The following is a 20,898-nucleotide window of genomic DNA, read 5'->3' on the forward strand; positions in this document are numbered from 1 at the left end:
TTAAGTGCTGGCTTACAGCAATATATTGTATACATAAACGCTGCCACTGCTGCTCTCTCTGCCCTACTTCCCCCATAGTCAGCTCTCTGACCCCCGCTGGATATATTTGGTCTCCAGAACTTGCCATAGTAGTGCACATTCTACACGTGTCCCCACTGCACCAGCTCACTGTAACACTACTACAACTACTACTATTATACAGGGTCTTCAGCATGTACACTCCACGGGGCTGTTATTAATCATCCCTGTACCAATCTGAACCCCCCTGTGCTCCATCTATCCTGTGGAGGCTAGATATATTACAGGATTTCTACAACTTGCTGAAGCTTTGTATAGAGCCCACGCAGCAGCCTTGCTGGCTTCAAATTCACTCCAGCACATCTACTTGGGTCTTTTTCCTTCTGCCCTCAAACTGTACTACTTTATGTCACATTTCACGTTTTTGGCCAACTAGATTCCCCTTGGTGTCTGATTTACATGTGCATTCCCTGGACTCGCTAACTTCATTACTACTCTGTTGCCTGCTTATACCTCCCCCCTGCATCCTTCATGACTTAAATTATGCACTCAAACTGAGCCATAACCCCCTGAGTCACCCAAATAATATGGGGATTGGTGGTTGATGACATAGCCCAGGATACTCTTTACGCAATGGAGACTCCATAACTTGGATGTGGATTGCTACTGATATACTACTGTGACTTTTCCCCATTTCACTGTATATCATTATGAATAGCATCTGCTGATGGGGAAAACTAAGAGAAGGGGGCAAATTCCTGCAGCAAAGAAATCTGGCGACAAGTCTCTACAATCTAATTTGTTTCAATATCTTCAACACAGAGAGTGAGGACACTCGTTCATCATCATCTGTGTCCGGCTCTCCTGATAACTCCAAGAAGATGGCTGGGGCCGACTCTTCACCGTTGCACCACAGAACTGAAGCCTCTATGGCTGATGTTTTAGCCTACTTGCGGTCTCTTCCTACTAAAAAAAGATTTACTAACTAAAATGGACTTTCTGGATTTGGAACAAAAGCTACGCGATACGGTTAAATCTGAGATCTCCGTCCTCCAGGCAGATATTTTCTAAATATCCCATCTGGTTTCGGATATGGAAGATCAAGTAGATGAAGTCTCATTTCAACGGAAACTTTGTGATACAGTCGCCCTTCAGGCCCAAGAATTGAAAGCGCTATGACGGCGTCACGTCAACCTTGACAACAAAGGCCGGAGAAACAACTTATGCATTTGAGGGTTACCGGAAGATATACAAGGTCCAAGTATAATAGATGCCCTCACTAAGATATTCAATGAGATTACAGATGCTAAACCGGAAAACATTATATTGTTTGATAGGGCCCACAGAGTGCTACGGCCGAAAGGTCTCCCTGAGGCTCCCAGAGACGTTATATGCCGCCTTCATTATTATCACATAAAAGAAGAGATACTTTTTAAAGCACGCAAATTAAAGCGATTGGAATTCAACAATACTGTAATTCATATTTTTCCTGATTTTTCATAGTATATCCTCCAGCAGCGCAGATCTCTCAAGCCCCTAACAGATGTTCTTAAAGAGAAGGGCATACGATTCCGTTGGGGCTTCCCTTTTAATACACAAGTCACTTATGAAGGTTGACAGGTCATATTACACACGCCAGAAGACTTGGACAATTTTTGTTCCACATTTTCTATAACTAAACCTGTCTTAACGGACTGGACACAATCATACCACCGTTTTGATCCTCAGACACCTCCTGCTCCTCGGGCATCGTGGACCCCGATCAGCAACAGGAAAAGGGGTATGACACGGACACCTCCGGATCGTAGTGATACTGGGACTTGAGTTATAATGTTCTTTATTACACAGCCTAGTTTTGCTGGGTCCCGTCCGGTCCTTCGATGTCTGGTAAAGCCTAGTTGGAGGCTCAACACCATACACCTGGACCTTTTCCACACCACAGATGCTGTTTTAGTGCTTACTTGCTTAGTAATATTGCTTTATAATAATCACGTCCCTCCCCCTCCCCTATTATGATTACTACTTGTATTTGCTGCATTCTATAGCCATCATTACGCTTTTGATTACTTAGAGATATTTGTCTCCGTTGCTTTCTTTATGATATGGTGATACCTCTATTATTTAATATTGGAGTCAGCTGATTTTTTTTTTCTGTATCTCCTTAGTTATATATTGTTTAATCTTGTTCCTGGGTTGCGTTGTCGCTATTGTGCCCCAGTTGGCTCAAACAGCCTGCCTGTTTTGGCTCTTAAGTCATGGGTATAAGTTCCCTACGACTCAACGGCGGTGTAATTGCCATTTTACAAGACGTATTGATATAGACGTATGCCATAAAATATTATTTATTCTGTATTGGATCTTCTTTTTTTGTTCTTCTATTTTCCGCTCTTTTTCCCTTCCTCTCTTTTCATGGTTTCTATGTCTATCACCATTGCAGCCCGATGTGTCCAATGCGGTACATTCATGAGCCCTCCCCACATGTTTGCTGAATCAATGTTACCTCTAATATTCATTGCAGGATGTAAACTAAAATTTCTTAACGTCTTCGGTTATGTTCCCTCAACGTGAAGGGACATAATATCCCTGAAAAAAGGACTACCTTGTTATGGGAGCTCTGGGCTGAGCATATAGACATTGCTTTTATCCAAGAGACCCATTTCAAATGTCAGGCCTCCCTTAAGTTGGGAAATTATTATCCGCAGGTATTTTGTAATAAAAAATATCTTAGTAAGTCTCCAGGGGTTGCGATCTTATTTGCACGTTGGGTCCCGAACACAGATATTTCTCACATAGTTCTGGAAGAAGGTCGATGTCAGATTGTTAAATGCACAATTTATAACCAGGTTTATAATATTGTTAATGTAAACGCTCCTAATCAACACCAAAGACAGTTTTTTACCAAAATAATGTGACAATTAGAACCTCTTAAAGAGGGATGCCTAATCTTGGGTGCTGACTTTAATTGGTCCCTGGGATTGACTGTTTTCCTTCATTGACTAGACGATTGACACGTGACTACCGCCGAGATAGCCGACTTCTTCATGAGTTTCAGTTGATTCGACTTATGGAGAACTCAACATCTAACAGGAAAAGATTACACTTTCTTTTCAACCCCTCACAATATGTACTCACGGCCGGACTATTTTCTAGTTTAGCATAGATTTCTGTACCTCTTCTTCAAGCACGATTGGTCATATTACATGGTCAGACCATGCTCCAGTGTATATTTCTGTTGATCTTTCTTCGGCCCCTACCAAACCATGGTCGTGGCGGTTTAATAATACATTGATTCAAGATCCTCGCTTAAAGGCTGATCGCGCTTCCGCCATTTCTGATTGCATTGCAACAAATGACACACCAGATGTTAGTGCAGTCACAATTTGGGAAGCACATAAATGTGTGATTCGAGGTAGATGTATACAGCTTGGCTCTCAACTCAAGGAGGAGCGAATGGCACAGAGATTGCAGCTCATTGAACGAAAAGCGACTTTAGAGGCCTTGCATCAGTCTTTCCTTGATGCTGGGGATATTCTAGAACTAATGCCCACTAAGCCCTTAATACATTTTTATGGGATAAAGCGAAGTTAGGAATGACTAAATGTCGTCAGAAATTTATCTTCGGGGTAACAAACGCAGCGCTATGCTCACTCGGGTGTTAAGGGCCCAGAGAATGCAGTCCTATGTTCATTCTATCCATGAGGTGGGAGGACATATTGCATATACACTGCCTCAAATTGCTCAATCTTTTCAAAATTATTACAATTCTCTTTATACTCTTAGAAAGGATCAATCTCTTCAAACCAACCGTGATTTAAAGGTCCTGATACAGAGGTTTCTGTCAGAGGTCGATTTTCTGAAATAGACCTGGATACTATAGAACAGCCCTTTATCATTGAGGAGCTGGAAACAGCTCTGGCTGCAACGCCGACTGGGAAGAGCCTGGGCCCAGATGGCTTTTCAGTCGGATACTATAAAGCCTTTAAAAATATTTATTAAATCTTTTATTGAAAGCGTGTAATTCAATTTCTGCCGAGAAAGGATTTTCTCCACAGGCCCTTGAAGCACATATAACTGTGATCCCAAAGGAGGGTAAGGACCACACCCAGTGCTCAAGTTACAGACCTATTTCCCTTCTGAATTGTTATATCAAGCTTTTTGCTAAATTGCTTGCAGGTCGCTTGGGCGGTTTTCTCCCGTCGGTGGTACAAGTCCTATATGTTACTCTCTCCCTCTACCACGCCTTAGGGTTGTGATGGAAGTTCTCCTCACTTTTCTTTCTTTTTTCATGTCTCTTTTCTATCCTATTTTTCTTGTTATTGATATTAATATTCAAGGACAATACAGATTAATATCTTAAATTAAGTGGACTAAAAATAATATACAATGTCTGCGTTTTCAGTATTATTGGTCTGCGCTTGAAATGACAGCTCTTAATACTACAACTTTTGTATTGTAAGATGACCTTGAGCTGTATATTGTTATTTCTTTATTAATAAAACAGAATTTGCACACAAAAAAAAAAATAGAAAATGAGATATTTGGATTAAATTAATATAAAATAATAAAAGCTGCAGCTATGAATATGGAAAAGGATAAGATAAAGTATAGTGGGAGCAGCGAGGAAAAAGTTAAGGTGGTAAAGAAGGACACGGAACCAACAATAAAATAAAAATATATTAAAACCAAGATGAATTGCCTCTGTGTTTACAGCCCCTTAAGGGTGTTAGGAGTTTTTTAAGACACTGAGTGGGAATAGTATGAGTCACGCTTACTTTAAAGCACTGTCCTGGCTTACCCTACTTTTGCATACTGTCCAATAACTGCTCCGTGTGTTGTATGCTTCAACCGGAAGTTTGGGCTTCGGCTTCCGGTGACGTCAGACGCTGGTGGCGGTCGGACTTCGTTCTTCTGTGTCTGCTCCCACTGATAATCCAACAAGTTTCAAATCCTGCTGTATTCTTTCTCAAGGATAAGTGGTGCTTGTCTACTGTGCTCCTTTTATTTGATAAAACTTTATTGAAAAAACGGAAGTAGCTGTAGCAGGAAGTGAGGTATTAGCGGCAACCTCATGCTAAAAAAATTTCTTAGTCCGTGTGGACCTTGTATAGAAAGGGTATAGTGAGGGGGAATTTCAGTAGAAAGATGAGGAATAAAATAAGATTTTACTCACCGGTAAATCTTTTTCTCGTAGTCCGTAGTGGATGCTGGGACTCTGTAAGGACCATGGGGAATAGCGGCTCCGCAGGAGACTGGGCACAACTAAAGAAAGCTTTAGGACTACCTGGTGTGCACTGGCTCCTCCCCCTATGACCCTCCTCCAGACCTCAGGATATTGTGCCCGGAAGAGCTGACACAATAAGGAAGGATTTTGAATCCCGGGTAAGACTCATACCAGCCACACCAATCACACCGTATAGCTCGTGATACTATACCCAGTTAACAGTATGAACAATAACTGAGCCTCTCAACAGATGGCTCAACAATAACCCTTAAGTTAAACAATAACTATATACAAGTATTGCAGACAATCCGCACTTGGGACGGGCGCCCAGCATCCACTACGGACTACGAGAAATAGATTTACCGGTGAGTAAAATCTTATTTTCTCTGACGTCCTAAGTGGATGCTGGGACTCCGTAAGGACCATGGGGATTATACCAAAGCTCCCAAACGGGCGGGAGAGTGCGGGTGACTCTGCAGCACCGAATGGGCAAACTCTAGGTCCTCTACAGCCAGGGTGTCAAACTTGTAGAATTTAGCAAATGTGTTTGACCCCGACCAAGTAGCTGCTCGGCAAAGTCGTAGAGCCGAGACCCCTCGGGCAGCCGCCCAAGAAGAGCCCACCTTCCTCGTGGAATGGGCTTTCACTGATTTAGGATGCGGCAGTCCAGCCGCAGAATGTGCAAGCTGAATCGTACTACAGATCCAGCGAGCAATAGTCTGCTTTGAAGCAGGAGCACCCAGCTTGTTGGGTGCATACAGGATAAACAACGAGTCAGTTTTCCTGACACTAGCTGTCCTGGAAACATAAATTCTCAGGGCCCTGACTACGTCCAACAACATGGAAGCCTCCAAGTCTTTGGAAGCCGCAGGCACCACGATAGGTTGGTTCAAATGAAAGGCTGATACCACCTTAGGGAGAAACTGGGGACGAGTCCTCAATTCTGCCCTATCCATATGGAAAATCAGATAAGGGCTTTTACATGACAAAGCCGCCAATTCTGACACACGCCTGGCCGAAGCCAAGGCCAACAGCATGACCACTTTCCACGTGAGATATTTTAATTCCACGGTTTTAAGTGGCTCAAACCAATGTGACTTTAGGAAATCCAACACCACGTTGAGATCCCAAGGTGCCACTGGAGGCACAAACGGGGGCTGAATATGCAGCACTCCCTTAACAAAAGTCTGAACTTCAGGTAGTGAAGCCAGTTCTCTCTGGAAGAAAATCGATAGAGCCGAAATCTGGACCTTAATGGAACCCAATTTTAGGCCCATAGTCACCCCTGACTGTAGGAAGTGCAGAAAAAGGCCCAGCTGAAATTCCTCCGTTGGGGCCTTCCTGGCCTCACACCACGCAACATATTTTCGCCAAATGCGGTGATAATGGTTTGCGGTCACTTCTTTCCTAGCTTTAATCAGCGTAGGAATGACTTCCTCCGGAATGCCCTTTTCCTTCAGGATCCGGTGTTCAACCGCCATGCCGTCAAACGCAGCCGCGGTAAGTCTTGGAACAGACAGGGCCCCTGCTGCAGCAGGTCCTGTCTGAGCGGCAGAGGCCATGGGTCCTCTGAGATCATTTCTTGAAGTTCCGGGTACCAAACTCTTCTTGGCCAATCCGGAACAATGAGTATAGTTCTTACTCCTCTTCTCCTTATTATCCTCAGTACCTTGGGTATGAGAGGAAGAGGAGGGAACGCATAAACTGACCGGTACACCCACGGTGTTACTAGAGCGTCCACAGCTATCGCCTGAGGGTCTCTTGACCTGGCGCAATATCTTTTTAACTTTTTGTTGAGGCGGGACGCCATCATGTCCACCTGTGGCCTTTCCCAACGGTTTACCATCAGTTGGAAGACTTCTGGATGAAGTCCCCACTCTCCCGGGTGGAGGTTGTGCCTGCTGAGGAAGTCTGCTTCCCAGTTGTCCACTCCCGATATGAACACTGCTGACAGTGCTAACACGTGATTTTCCGCCCATCGGAGAATCCTTGTGGCTTCTGCCATCGCCGTCCTGCTTCATGTGCCGCCCTGTCGGTTTACATGGGCGACTGCCGTGATGTTGTCTGACTGGATCAGTACCGGCTGGTTTTGAAGCAGGGGTTTTGCCTGACTTAGGGCATTGTAAATGGCCCTCAGTTCCAGAATATTTATGTGTAGGGAAGTCTCCTGACTTGACCATAGTCCTTGGAAGTTTCTTCCCTGTGTGACTGCCCCCCAGCCTCGAAGGCTGGCATCCGTGGTCACCAGGACCCAGTCCTGTATGCCGAATCTGCGGCCCTCTTGAAGATGAGCACTTTGCAACCACCACAGCAGAGACACCCTGGTCCTTGGAGACAGGGTTATCAGCCGATGCATCTGAAGATGCGATCCGGACCACTTGTCCAACAGGTCCCACTGAAAAGTCCTTGCATGGAACCTGCCGAATGGAATTGCTTCGTAGGAAGCTACCATTTTTCCCAGGACTCGCGTGCAGTGATGCACCGACACCTGTTTTGTTTTCAGGAGGCCTCTGACTAGAGATGACAGCCCCTTGGCTTTCTCCTCCGGGAGAAACACTTTTTTCTGTTCTGTGTCCAGAACCATCCCCAGGAACAGTAGACGTGTCGTAGGGACCAGCTGTGACTTTGGAATATTTAGAATCCAACCGTTCTGTTGTAGCACCTCCCGAGATAGTGCTACCCCGACCAACAACTGCTCCCTGGACCTCGCCTTTATCAGGAGATCGTCCAAGTACGGGATAATTAAAACTCCCTTTTTTCGAAGGAGTATCATCATTTCGGCCATTACCTTGGTAAATACCCTCGGTGCCGTGGACAGACCAAACGGCAACGTCTGGAATTGGTAATGACATGAGGATGGTAAATGGGGACATGCAGGTAAGCATCCTTGATGTCCAGTGATACCATGTAATCCCCCTCGTCTAGGCTTGAAATAACCGCCCTGAGCGATTCCATCTTGAACTTGAATTTTTTTATATAAGTGTTCAAGGATTTCAAATTTACAATGGGTCTCACCGAACCGTCCGGTTTCGGTACCACAAACATTGTGGAATAGTAACCCCGTCCTTGTTGAAGGAGGGGCACCTTGACTATCACCTGCTGGGAATACAGCTTGTGAATTGCTTCTAGCACTGCCTCCCTGCCTGAGGGAGTTGTTGGCAAGGCAGATTTGAGGAAACGGCGGGGGGGAGACGTCTCGAATTCCAGCTTGTACCCCTGAGATACCACTTGAAGGATCCAGGTATCCACCCGTGAGCAAGCCCACTTATTGCTGAAGTTTTTGAGACGGGCCCCCACCGTACCTGGCTCCGCCTGTGGAGCCCCAGCATCATGCGGTGGACTTGGAGGAAGCGGGGGAGGACTTTTCCTCCTGGGAACTGGCTGTATGCTGCAGCTTTTTCCCTCTACCTCTGCCTCTGGGCAGAAAAGACGCGCCTTTAACCCGCTTGCCTTTCTGGGGCCGAAAGGACTGTACCTGATAATACGGTGCTTTCTTTGGCTGTGAGGGAACATGGGGTAAAAATGCTGACTTCCCAGCTGTGGCTGTGGAAACGAGGTCCGAGAGACCATCCCCAAACAACTCCTCACCTTTATAAGGCAAAACTTCCATGTGCCTTTTAGAATCTGCATCACCTGTCCACTGCCGAGTCCATAATCCTCTCCTGGCAGAAAAGGACATTGCACTTATTTTCGATGCCAGCCGGCAAATATCTCTCTGTGCATCTCTCATGTATAAGACTGCGTCTTTTATATGCTCTATGGTTAGCAATATAGTGTCCCTGTCTAGGGTATCAATATTTTCTGACAGGGAATCTGACCACGCAGCTGCAGCACTGCACATCCATGCTGAAGCAATAGCCGGTCTCAATATAATACCTGAGTGTGTATACACAGACTTCAGGAAAGCCTCCTGCTTCCTATCAGCAGGCTCCTTTAGGGCGGCTATATCCGGAGACGGTAGTGCCACCTTCTTTGACAGGCGTGTGAGCGCTTTATCCACCCTAGGGGATGTTTCCCAACGTGAACTATCCTCTGGCGGGAAAGGGTACGCCATTAGTAACCTCTTAGAAATTACCAGTTTCTTATCGGGGGAAGCCCACGCTTCTTCACACACTTCATTTAATTCCTCAGATGGGGGAAAAACCACTGGTAGTTTTTTCTCCCCAAACATAATACCCTTTTTTGTGGTACCTGGGGTAACATCAGAAATGTGCAACACATTTTTCATTGCCTCAATCATGTAACGTGTGGCCCTATTGGAAGTTACATTAGTCTCATCGTCGTCGACACTGGATTCAGTATCCGTGTCGACATCTGTCTGCCATCTGAGGTAGCGGGCGTTTTAGAGCCCCTGATGGCTTTTTGGACAGTTGGGCAGGCACGAGCTGAGAAGCCGGCTGTCCCACATCTGCTATGTCGTCAAACATTTTATGTAAGGAGTTGACATTTTCACGTAATTCCTTCCACAAGTCCATCCACTCAGGTGTCGACCCCGCAGGGGGTGACATCACATTTATCGGCAACTGCTCCGCCTCCACATAAGCCTCCTCATCAAACATGTCGACACAGCCGTACCGACACACCGCACACACACAGGGAATGCTCTGACTGAGGACAGGACCCCACAAAGCCCTTTGGGGAGACAGAGAGAGAGTATGCCAGCACACACCAGAGCGCTATATAACACAGGGATTAAGACTGTAACTAAGTGATTTTCCCAATAGCTGCTTGTATACACAATATTGCGCCTAAATTTAGTGCCCCCCCTCTCTTTTTTACCCTATGTAGTCTGGAAACTGCAGGGGAGAGCCTGGGAGTGACCCTTCCAGCGGAGCTGTGAGGGAAAATGGCGCCAGTGTGCAGAGGGAGATAGCCCCGCCCCTTTTTCGGCAGACTTCTCCCGCTTTTTTGTAAGTATATCTGGCAGGGGATTTTACACATATATAGTCTCTATGACTATATTATGTGTAGCTTTGCCAGCCAAGGTACTTAATATTGCAGCCCAGGGCACCCGGCACCCCCCCCCCCCCCCCAGCGCCCTGCACCCATCAGTGACCGGAGTGTGAGGTGTGCATGGGAAGCAATGGCGCACAGCTGCAGTGCTGTGCGCTACCTTGATGAAGACCGAAGTCTTCTGCCGCCGATTTCCAGGACTGTCTTCTTGCTTCTGGCTCTGTAAGGGGGACGGCGGCACGGCTCCGGGACCGGACGATCGAGGTTGGGCCCTGTGTTCGATCCCTCTGGAGCTAATGGTGTCCAGTAGCCTAGAAGCCCAAGCTAGCTGCAAGCAGGTAGGTTCGCTTCTCTCCCCTTAGTCCCTCGTAGCAGTGAGTCTGTTGCCAGCAGATCTCACTGAAAATAAAAACCCTAAAATAAACTTTCTTTTTCTAGGAGCTCAGGAGAGCTCCTAGTGTGCATCCAGCTCAGCCGGGCACAAGATTCTAACTGAGGTCTGGAGGAGGGTCATAGGGGGAGGAGCCAGTGCACACCAGGTAGTCCTAAAGCTTTCTTTAGTTGTGCCCAGTCTCCTGCGGAGCCGCTATTCCCCATGGTCCTTACGGAGTCCCAGCATCCACTTAGGACTTTAGAGAAATAAGAATAGATGCTGCAATGCTGATAACACATAAACATAATAAAAACATCTCTGAGACGGTTATCGAACTATGTAGAAGGCCTGGTATGCTGCGAAGAATTGCCATGCATACAATTTCAGAACTTCCACACTTTTGGCCTTTCTGCATCAAGGCCTAGACTTAGGCCTTTGTCTGGCCTCCCTCAAGGTTAGAAACATAGAATTTGACGGCAGATAAGAACCACTTGGCCCATCTAGTCTGCCTTTTTATCTTTTATCCTTTATGTAATCTCAACCCTTTTTGAACCTTAATTCTTTGTAAGGATATTCATATGCCTATCCCAAGCATGTTTAAATTGCTCTACAGTCTTAGCCTCTACCACCTCTGATGGGAGACTATTCCACTTATCCACTATCCTTTCTGTGAAGTAATTTTTCCTTAAATTTCCCCTGAACCTCCCCCCCCTCCAGTCTCAGTGTATGTCCTCGAGTTCTAATATTTCTCTTCCTTTGAAGAATGTTTCCCTCCTGAACTTTAAGATCCTTGATATATTTGTAAGTTTCTATCATGTCCCCCCTTTCTCTTCTCTCCTCCAAACTATACATGTTAAGATCTTTTAGCCTTTCCGTGTACGTTTTGTGATGTAGGCCATGCGCCATTTTAGTTGCCCTTCTTTGTACACTCTCTTTTGTATTTATATCCTTCTGGAGATATGGTCTCCAGAACTGGACACAGTATTCCAGATGGGGCCGCACCAATGACCTATACAGTGGCATTATCACTTCTTTTTTCCTACTACTGATTCCACTCCCTATGCAACCAAGCATCTTACTTGCCTTTCTCATTGCTTTGTTGCATTGCTTTCCTGCCTTCAAGTCACTTGAAATAGTGACTCCTAAATCCTTTTCCTCCGCAGTAGTTTCCATTATAGTACCCTTGATACTATATTTAGCCTTTGGGTTTTTTAGACCCAAGTGCATGATTTTGCATTTTTTAGCATTAAACTGTAGTTGCCACGTTCTTGACCATTTCTCAAGCCTACCTAGGTCATCAATCATTTGTTTTACCCCTCCCGGTGTGTCTACCCTGTTGCATATCTTTGTATCATCTGCAAAAAGGCATACCTTCCCTTCAATACCATCTGCAATGTCACCAACAAAGATATTAAAGAGAACTGGACCAAGTACAGATCCCTGGGGTACTCCACTGGTAACATTTCCCTCCATAGATTGCACTCCATTAAATACAACTGTCTGTTTCCTATCCTGCAACCAGGCTCTTATCCATTTAACTGTTTTATAATCCACCCCCACACTTTCAAGTTTATTTAGCAGTCTGCGATGTGGGACAGTGTCAAATGCCTTACTAAAGTCTAGATATGCTACATCTACAGCTCCCACTTGATCTATTATTTTCGTCACAGAGTCAAAAAAGTCAATAAGATTTGTTTGGCATGATCTACCACCAGTAAATCCATGCTGTTTTGGATCCTGGAAGTGGTTTGATTTAAGATATTCCACAACTCTTTCTTTTAATAGTTTTTCCATTAATTTCCCCACTACCGATGTAAGGCTTACTGGTCTGTAGTTACTTGCTTCTTCCTTGCTTCCACTTTTGTGCAGTGGAACTACATTTGCTCTTTTCCAGTCCTCTGGAATAGCACCTGTATTTAGTGACTGGTTAAATAATTCAGTTAATGGTGTAACCAGCACATCTTTTAGCTCTTTGAGTATCCTTGGGTGTATCCCCATCTGGTCCCATTGATTTATCCACTTTTAGTTGTGAAAGTTCTGTTATGACCTTCTCCTCTGTAAATGTGCTTTTATCTACCTTATTTTTGTGAATGTCCTTGTAACTTAACTGTGGCCCCATCCCTTCTTCTGTAGTAAATACTGAGCAAAAATAATTACTTAGGTGATCTGCTATTGCTTTGTCACCCTCCACCAAATGCACACTCTCTGTCTTATTATTATTATTCCTCCATTTGATTTTCTCCTTTCACTTATATACTTAAAAAGGAGTTTTGCCCCCTTTATCTACTGACTGGGCCATTTTTTCATCAGCTTCTGCCTTTGCACGTCAGATCACTTTCTTAGCATCCTTCCGTCTGTCAAGATACACCTCTTTGTCGTTATTATTTTGAGCCTGTTTGTATTTCCTAAAAGCCATCTTTTTTGCTTTCACACTAGTTGATACTTCTTTTGTGAACCACACTGGCTTCCTTTTCCTGGTGCTTTTCCTAACCCTTTTGATACAAAGATCAGTTGCACTTAGTATTGCACTTTTCAGTTTTTCCCACCTCTCCTGCACTCCAAGTTCCACCAGTCTGCCAATGAATCACTTAAACATATCCCCATTTTTGCAAAATCAGCATTTCTAAAATCCAACACCTTTGTTTTTGTGTGACAGGAGTTGGATCATGTCTGTATACTAAACCATACTGCTTGATGATCACTGGATCCCAGATGCTCACCCACATACAGATGTAGCCACCTTCATCTTGACCGATTCTCCAGCTAGACGGCCGTCTAGACACGCTAGGGCGATAGCGGAGTTTAATCGCAGGCAGACGTGTTGAGGCGGTCTAGATACTCAGCATGCATTACACATCTCCACCACTGGGTGGCTAATGCTCCACTAATCCATTACTTTCGATCGTACAGTATAGCGGCGGATTGATCTACAGCTCTGGCAATTGGTCAGTGACGACTGTAATGTCAATACTGTAGGCATAACGGGAGGCGGTGGAAAAAGATGGTGACCTACTGTACTGTATGGAGACGCAACTACAGTAATTGTGTAAAAGGAAGAATGTACAATACAAAGTATAAACACACAATACAATGTATAAACACCGTGCTTTTAAAATACATGTACAGTAAATGAGCGTCTGGGTATGGGCTAGTGGGAGACGATGGGAAAGACTGTGCTTTACAAATGCGAGCGTCCGTGTCCCTTAAGGCATAAACCAACACCAATGGGGAGGGGGCAGGGCGCTGCTTGCTGTACTTTCACACATGAAATTGGGAATCCTCAGCGGGCGTCGTGGGCTAGCGATGAAGGCTCCCACCTCCCACGCTGGGGGTCCAGGGTCCGAGACCGGATGTTTTTGTTTTGTTTATTGTAATAATGTACTGTATTATGTTATTTTCATTGTAAGACAGTCAATGGAAGGGTGCACACAAGTTACATATAAATCAGAGTACATCTGCAGGAGCGATTCTTTACGCTAAATGCAACTACACAGCGGCAATGAGTTGAGCAAAACAGTACTGTAGATTTTCAGCATTCGTGTATTGCACAGGACCTGAATTCCCTCCCTGTCCACTGCATGATCTGTGCAGGCTCCCAGGGGGGGAAGGGCGATGGGGGTAGGGGGAGACGATGGGAAATACTGTGGCTTTGAAATGCAATTATATGAGCGTCCGAGTCCCCTACGGCATAAACCATCACCAATGAGAAGGAAGTGCCAGCCTTTTTTTTTGTTTATGTGTTCCCGTGACATTCACTTTAATATTTTTTTTTTTTGTCTCTAATACTGTGCATCCAATGGAAGGATGCACACAAGTTTCACATAAATCAGAGTAGATCTGCAGGAGCGATTCTTTACGCTAAATGCCACTACCCAGCGGCAATGAGTAGAATTGAGTGTATTCTGAGTGAGCAAAACAGTATTGTAGGCTCCCAGGGGGGAAGGGCGATGGGGGTAGGGGGAGACGATGGGAAAGACTGTGCTTTACAAATGCGAGCGTCCGTGTCCCCTAAGGCATAAACCAACACCAATGGGGAGGGGGCAGGGCGCTGCTTGCTGTACTTTCACACATGAAATTGGGAATCCTCAGCGGGCGTCGTGGGCTAGCGATGAAGGCTCCCACGTAGTGGGGGTTCAGGGGCGACGGCCATTTTGACAGTGTGCTATGCGATCAAATCCGGTGTACCACAATGATAGACCTCGCTTATCCCTATCGCTTTGGCGAGGGGATTGTGACGCTTCTTCAGCATTGCTTCATAGCCTTCAAAACTACTGCTACTGTATCTCTCACTCCACTACTATCTCTCACTCCATCTCCGAGCGCTGGCTGCCACGTAGTGGGGGTCAGGGGAGACGGCCATTTTGACAGTGTGCTATGCGATCAAGTCCGGTGTACCACAATGATAGACCTCGCTTATCCCTATCGCTTTGGCGAGGGGATTGTGACGCTTCTTCAGCATTGCCCCAAAGCCTTCAAAACTACTGCTACTGTATCTCTCACTCCACTACTATCTCTCACTCCATCTCCGAGCGCTGGCTGCCACGTAGTGGGGGTCAGGGGCGACGGCCATTTTGACAGTGTGCTATGCGATCAAGTCCGGTGTACCACAATGATAGACCTCGCTTATCCCTATCGCTTTGGCGAGGGGATTGTGACGCTTCTTCAGCATTGCCCCATAGCCTTCAAAACTACTGTTACTGTATCTCTCACTCCACTACTATCTCTCACTCCATCTCCGAGCGCTGGCTGCCACGTAGTGGGGGTCAGGGGCGACGGCCATTTTGACAGTGTGCTATGCGATCAAGTCCGGTGTACCACAATGATAGACCTCGCTTATCCCTATCGCTTTGGCGAGGGGATTGTGACGCTTCTTCAGCATTGCCCCATAGCCTTCAAAACTACTGTTACTGTATCTCTCACTCCACTACTATCTCTCACTCCATCTCCGAGCGCTGGCTGCCACGTAGTGGGGGTTCAGGGGCGACGGTCATTTTGGCAGTGTGCTATGCGATCAAGTCCGGTGTACCATAATGTGCATAGACCTCACCCCTATGTATTTTAGCGAGGGGATTGTGACGCACCTTCAGCACTGCCCCGTTGTCCGCAAAATCTATGTCATCACTCGCTCCATAGCTGAGAGCCTCCATGGAGTCACAGGCAGTAGCCATTTCAATTGAGTCTGCCCTGCTACAGAATTGTATGTGTACCGTATGGTGCATAGAACCTTAACAGTACATATGCTGCAGCTTTGCCCTGTTTTATGTGATTAAAAAAAATTATAAAGTGTCTGGAAAAAACTAACATGCGTTCGTACTGTACTTTAGGAATCGAACACGGGACTCTGAGTATACTGTAGGAAGCGGAACACTTCACCACTTCGCCGCAGACAGATGAATAAATCCATTAGTTTTGATTAAGACAAATGGCTACGGGATTAGGATGCTAACATACTGTACAATATTCCTAATATCATTAGGCAATAATGAACTTCTAACACGTCCATTTGCTTCAGTGTACACTACTGGTTTTAGGTTGCACTAGTAAAGTAGTCCTTACTATACAGTACTGTACAGTATTTCAGTATTATATTTTACGGGAGCCCACACGCATGCGCAGTGGTGATTGTAAAAAGCGACATCTGGTGGATGATCGCAGGTATTACACGTACAGGTAATGCCAAACGTCAAATGTCTGTCTCCGTGCGATTAGATAGCCTCTCTGTGACTAGGCGCGCCTCGCTACGCCCCAGTACGCTGCGTATGCTCGAACGGGACAAACGCCTCAGCCACTCAAGATAAAGGTGGCTACATCTGTATATGTCGGATATCCTATCACCATTTGTAAGAATTAAATCTAATATTGAATCTTTGCGAGTGGGCTCCGTCACCAATTGCTTGAGAGATGCTCCCTGTAAGGAATGTAAAAATTTGCCACTTGTAGCTGAACTTGCAAAAGACCCCTCACAACTTACATCAGGTAAATTAAAGTCTCCCATGATTATGACTTCTCCCTTTAAAGCCATTTTAGTGATGTCCAACAATAGGTTCCTGTCCAAATCCTGCTCCTGGCCTGGTGGTCTATAGATCACCCCAATGCGAATAACATCCTTCTCCCCGGTTTTTATGGTGACCCAAAGGGCCTCAGTTTTGTCAATATTTTGTATTAAAAGTAGCATTTATGCTTTTTTTCACATACATTGCTACCCCTCCTCCTATTCTTCCTATTCTATCTTTCCTAAATAAATTGTATCCTGGTATAGCTATGTCCCAGTCATGATTTTCATTGCACAATGACTCTGTAATTGCCACAAAATCCAGGTTATTCCTTGTCATTATCGCAATTAGCTCTGGAATTTTGTCTCCTAAGCTCCTAGCATTTGCACACATAGCTTTAAGATTTTTGTCTGTGCATTTGTTATTAGTAGCCATGTCCAGACTGTACACAATAATGAAAAGTTTAAAGTAGAAATTACCTGTTTGGGGATGTTGCTCAGTGTTTGATATATATATATATATATATATATATATATATATATATATATATATATATTTATATATTTATATATATATTTTTTTTACTAATCAGGAATCACACTGTGTCCTTTAGACCATGAATACACCTCTCTAAATGTAAAGATATAGTACACCTGACCACAATGAGCAAATGATCAAAGGAGGTAAACAGAGCATGCAATAATAAACTATGTTTCACTGTGCAACTTCCCCACACATGCAATGTCAATTACAAGCCAATCATTACATCAAAAAACATACATGAGTTTGCATAAGAGAGAGCTGTAGTGAGCAGTTTGGGGATGTCTTCTCATAGTGTAAAAAGACAGATAACATTGGTACAGGTGAGAATTCAGATGGTTTTGGTAAGCTATAGACATAAATTTGAGTAGTTGCAGATGAAGTGGAAAGGTCTAGTAGCGTTCCTATCACAGATTTAAGTTATAAGTATGGGTTACTCAGGCTGGAGTAGTTTGATGTGTAGAGGATCTGGACTCACATTTGTTTGAAAGATGTCCTTTTGTGGTCCAGATTGTGGATAGATTGTTGTCCTTCTGTTATCCTTCGGTTTAACGTCGGTGTAACGTCGAAATTATTTTCATATTTCTGCATTGTCGGTGTGGTTTCAGAGGAAGATTGCGTCTATTCCCGACGTTCATACTTTCACTCAAGGCGTTTTACGGTTTCAGCCTCCCTATGTTCCTCCTGTGGCTGCATGGGATCTGTCTGTTGTCTGGAATGCCCTACAAGAGTCTCCATTTGAACCTCTTAAATCTGTGGACCTTAAATGTCTTACGCTTAAGGTCGTGTTTCTGATGGCTACTGCCCTCTGCTATGAGGGTGTCCAACTTAAGATCTTTGTCATGTTGTCTGCCCTTTTTGATTTTTCACCATCACCGGGCAGTTCTTCGAACTCGCCCTGGTTATTTGCATAAGGTGGTGTCATCTTTTCACCTTAACCAAGAGATAATGGTTACAGCTTTTATCACTTCTGGTTGGATGTGGTACGGGCTCTCAGTCTTTATGTGGAGAGGACTTCCTCTATCAGGAGGTCAGATTCATTTTTTGTACTTTTTGGTTTTCACAAACATGGCTGCCTACAAATAAGCAAACCTTGGCCATATGGATTAGAATGGTGATTGCACAAGCCTATGCGCAGGCTGGTCTTCCAGCTCCTGCTGCTATCAAAGCCCATTCTACTCGGCCTGAAGGACCTTCTTGGGCAGCCCGCCGAGGCGCATCCGCTGAACATTTGTACAAGATGGCTACATGGTCATCAGTGACCACCTTCATTAGGTTTTATGCCTTTGATACTTCCGCCTCCCAGGATACTTCCTTTGGACGCCGAGTTCTTGTGCCTGCTATGGTGCATCCCATCTCATGAGGATCTGCTTTAGGACATCCCCGATGTATTCTCTGTGGAAAACAGTGTACCCCGCTGCAGAAAAAAAGATTTATGGTAGACTTACCATGGTTAAATCACTTTCTGCAAAGTACTGTACACTGGGTTCCACAGGGCGCCCACCCTGACGCACTTAGCTTCTTAGGGTTTGTATGGCATTAGCTGCTGTTACCTTCTCCTGTCCTGAGAATGTGGTTCTATGTGACTAACATCTACCGTCTTTTACCTGCTACTGCATTGGATTGGTTAACGAAACTGAGCTCCAGTGTCCGGAGGCGGGGTTATAGCGGTGCATGCATCCCGGGAACAGTCAAAGCTTTAGCCTGTTCGTGCTTCTAGATCAAGATCCAACTCTACACTCGATGTATTCCCTGTGGAACACAGTGTATCCCGCTGCAGAAATGCATCTATTTACTCTCTTTTTTAAAATAATTTTTTTAAAGATAACACAAAAGTATTTAATACAACAAAAAAGAAAAGAAAAAGAAAACAAATATAAATAATCCTAAGTACAGTACCTCTAAACATTGCAATAGCATAAAAGCAAGTATAATGCTTATCAGTTTACCATACCATACTTCCCAGCCACCAGACACAGCAGCAGTAGTGTGGACCATACATCAGCTGTCTCTGTCTTTTGAAGCAGCTGAAACTTACACGATCTGGAAACACCACCCGCCAGACTTGGGAGGGTGGGTAAAATGGATTCCACAATAGAGCAAACAGCACCATATCATCACCAGGTAAGGCATTAGACACAGTGCCTCTTGCCCCTCTAAGAGAAAACCAGAACCCATACAGAGCCCTTCAGTTCATGCAAAGGTGAGAAAGTGGTGCATGGCTGCCAGCGCTGCAGTATACAGGTAGTGACTCCATAGTAACAACTGTAGATCCCAGGAACAGCACCAGCATAGTTAGTAGTGGATGGCCTCCCCAGAGATGTTTGTGGGGTTCCAACTACCAGATTTTGAGCTACGGCAGGGAAAAAATAGACACCAGCTGCCAGCATTAGTATAATGCCTTCTTCTTCCTAGCCAAATACCATAAGGGCATTCAGGCAACCAAAAGAAATAAAGACGGTCTAGAAATTAAAAATCAACCCCATATAACTTTGTGCTTCACATGCAGGCACTAAAAAATAAATAACTAAAGAGCTAGGGGAAGGGAGGGTATACAAAGTTATAGCTCAACAATTCTAGTGCCTACTGCTCTCTCTTCTACCCCAGCGCCAGTGTTCCTCAGAATAGGGCGAAAGAGGACATAAGTCTACACTGTCCCTCAGCTGGAAGATTTGCAGAGAGTCACCTGATCTATGTAAACAATTAGGGAGTAAGGAGAATAACAGTGGGTCTGTGTTGTGAGGGACAATGTAAAGAACTTGATTATTCTACATGTCATGTGACTGGTTGCCACAGTAGGCACACGGCATCTAGCAAGCTGCACATAATAAAAAAGCAGCTTGAAGAAATTAAAAAACAATGTGTCCCTTCTCACAATAAACTACTGTGAAAGTTTAAAATACAAAACAATGAAATACATAAAAAACAATATTTTCCTAGGATTGCAGCTTTAAAGTGCAAAGATCATAACAGGTCAAACAAATAATTATTCAACAACAAAAAAAATACTAAATTATAAATATTATGATATACGAATTACCTTGTTGTTCATGAATGCCTTCAGACACTGTATGACTTTGTGTTGAATCCGTTTTTCTATTTTTTCATGGCTGTTATATTTAAAGAATACACACATACAAAAATGAAAATAAAATGAGAAATCTATAAATAACTGCATATAAAACACAAAAGAGCACACATGCATGTACTGTTTCACTGTGCTTCCTCCTATTCCTTATCCATATTGTGTCACTGTTGCACATCCTAGCATGAGACTAAGGGGTCTATTTACTAAGCCTTGGATGGAGGTAAAGTGGACGGAGATAAAGTATCAGCTAATCAGCTCCTAACTGTCATTTTTCATACCCAGCCTGTAACATGTCAATTATAAGCTGATTGGTTGGTACTTTATCTCCATCCAAGGCTTAGTACATAGACCCCTAACTCCTTTAAGTGTTGATTGGTTTTCATCACGATGACCACAAAAAAATTCAATATTTTCACTATAAATCATTTAGGGAGTAGAAAAAGCACAATCATGCATTAACTCACTGATCATTTACAAAGCTACTGTAACCGAAACAATATATTGCGACAATTAATTACTTTTACAAGATAAAATTTTGTCTACTTTTGTAGTGCAACCAGAACAGTGATAGACACCTGGATTGACAATAAACCGATTTGATTTAGAACAAGCCAGTTGATTTGAGAAACTCATCTATAAGCAAAACAAGGGTCATCATTGACAGCACTGGAGAGAATTAGATCAGGTGTCAGAACATGTGCCTGAGATGAAG

At 44.3% G+C, this 20,898-nt stretch overlaps 1 protein-coding gene across 6 annotated transcripts in view; it reads right to left on the reverse strand.

Annotated features, from left to right (window-relative positions):
* Positions 1–20,898, reverse strand: part of DIAPH3 (diaphanous related formin 3) — a 1,416,707-nt gene that overhangs the window by 841,524 nt on the left and 554,285 nt on the right. For all 6 annotated transcript variants that reach the window (XM_063952903.1, XM_063952906.1, XM_063952905.1 and 3 more), the window contains one exon: positions 20,139–20,208. In XM_063952903.1, coding sequence (XP_063808973.1) covers positions 20,139–20,208 — 70 coding nt within the window. The remainder of the gene's footprint in view (positions 1–20,138; positions 20,209–20,898) is intronic.

This window comes from Pseudophryne corroboree, chromosome 2 (assembly GCF_028390025.1).
Source record: "Pseudophryne corroboree isolate aPseCor3 chromosome 2, aPseCor3.hap2, whole genome shotgun sequence".
Taxonomy (NCBI): Eukaryota; Metazoa; Chordata; class Amphibia; order Anura; family Myobatrachidae; genus Pseudophryne; species Pseudophryne corroboree.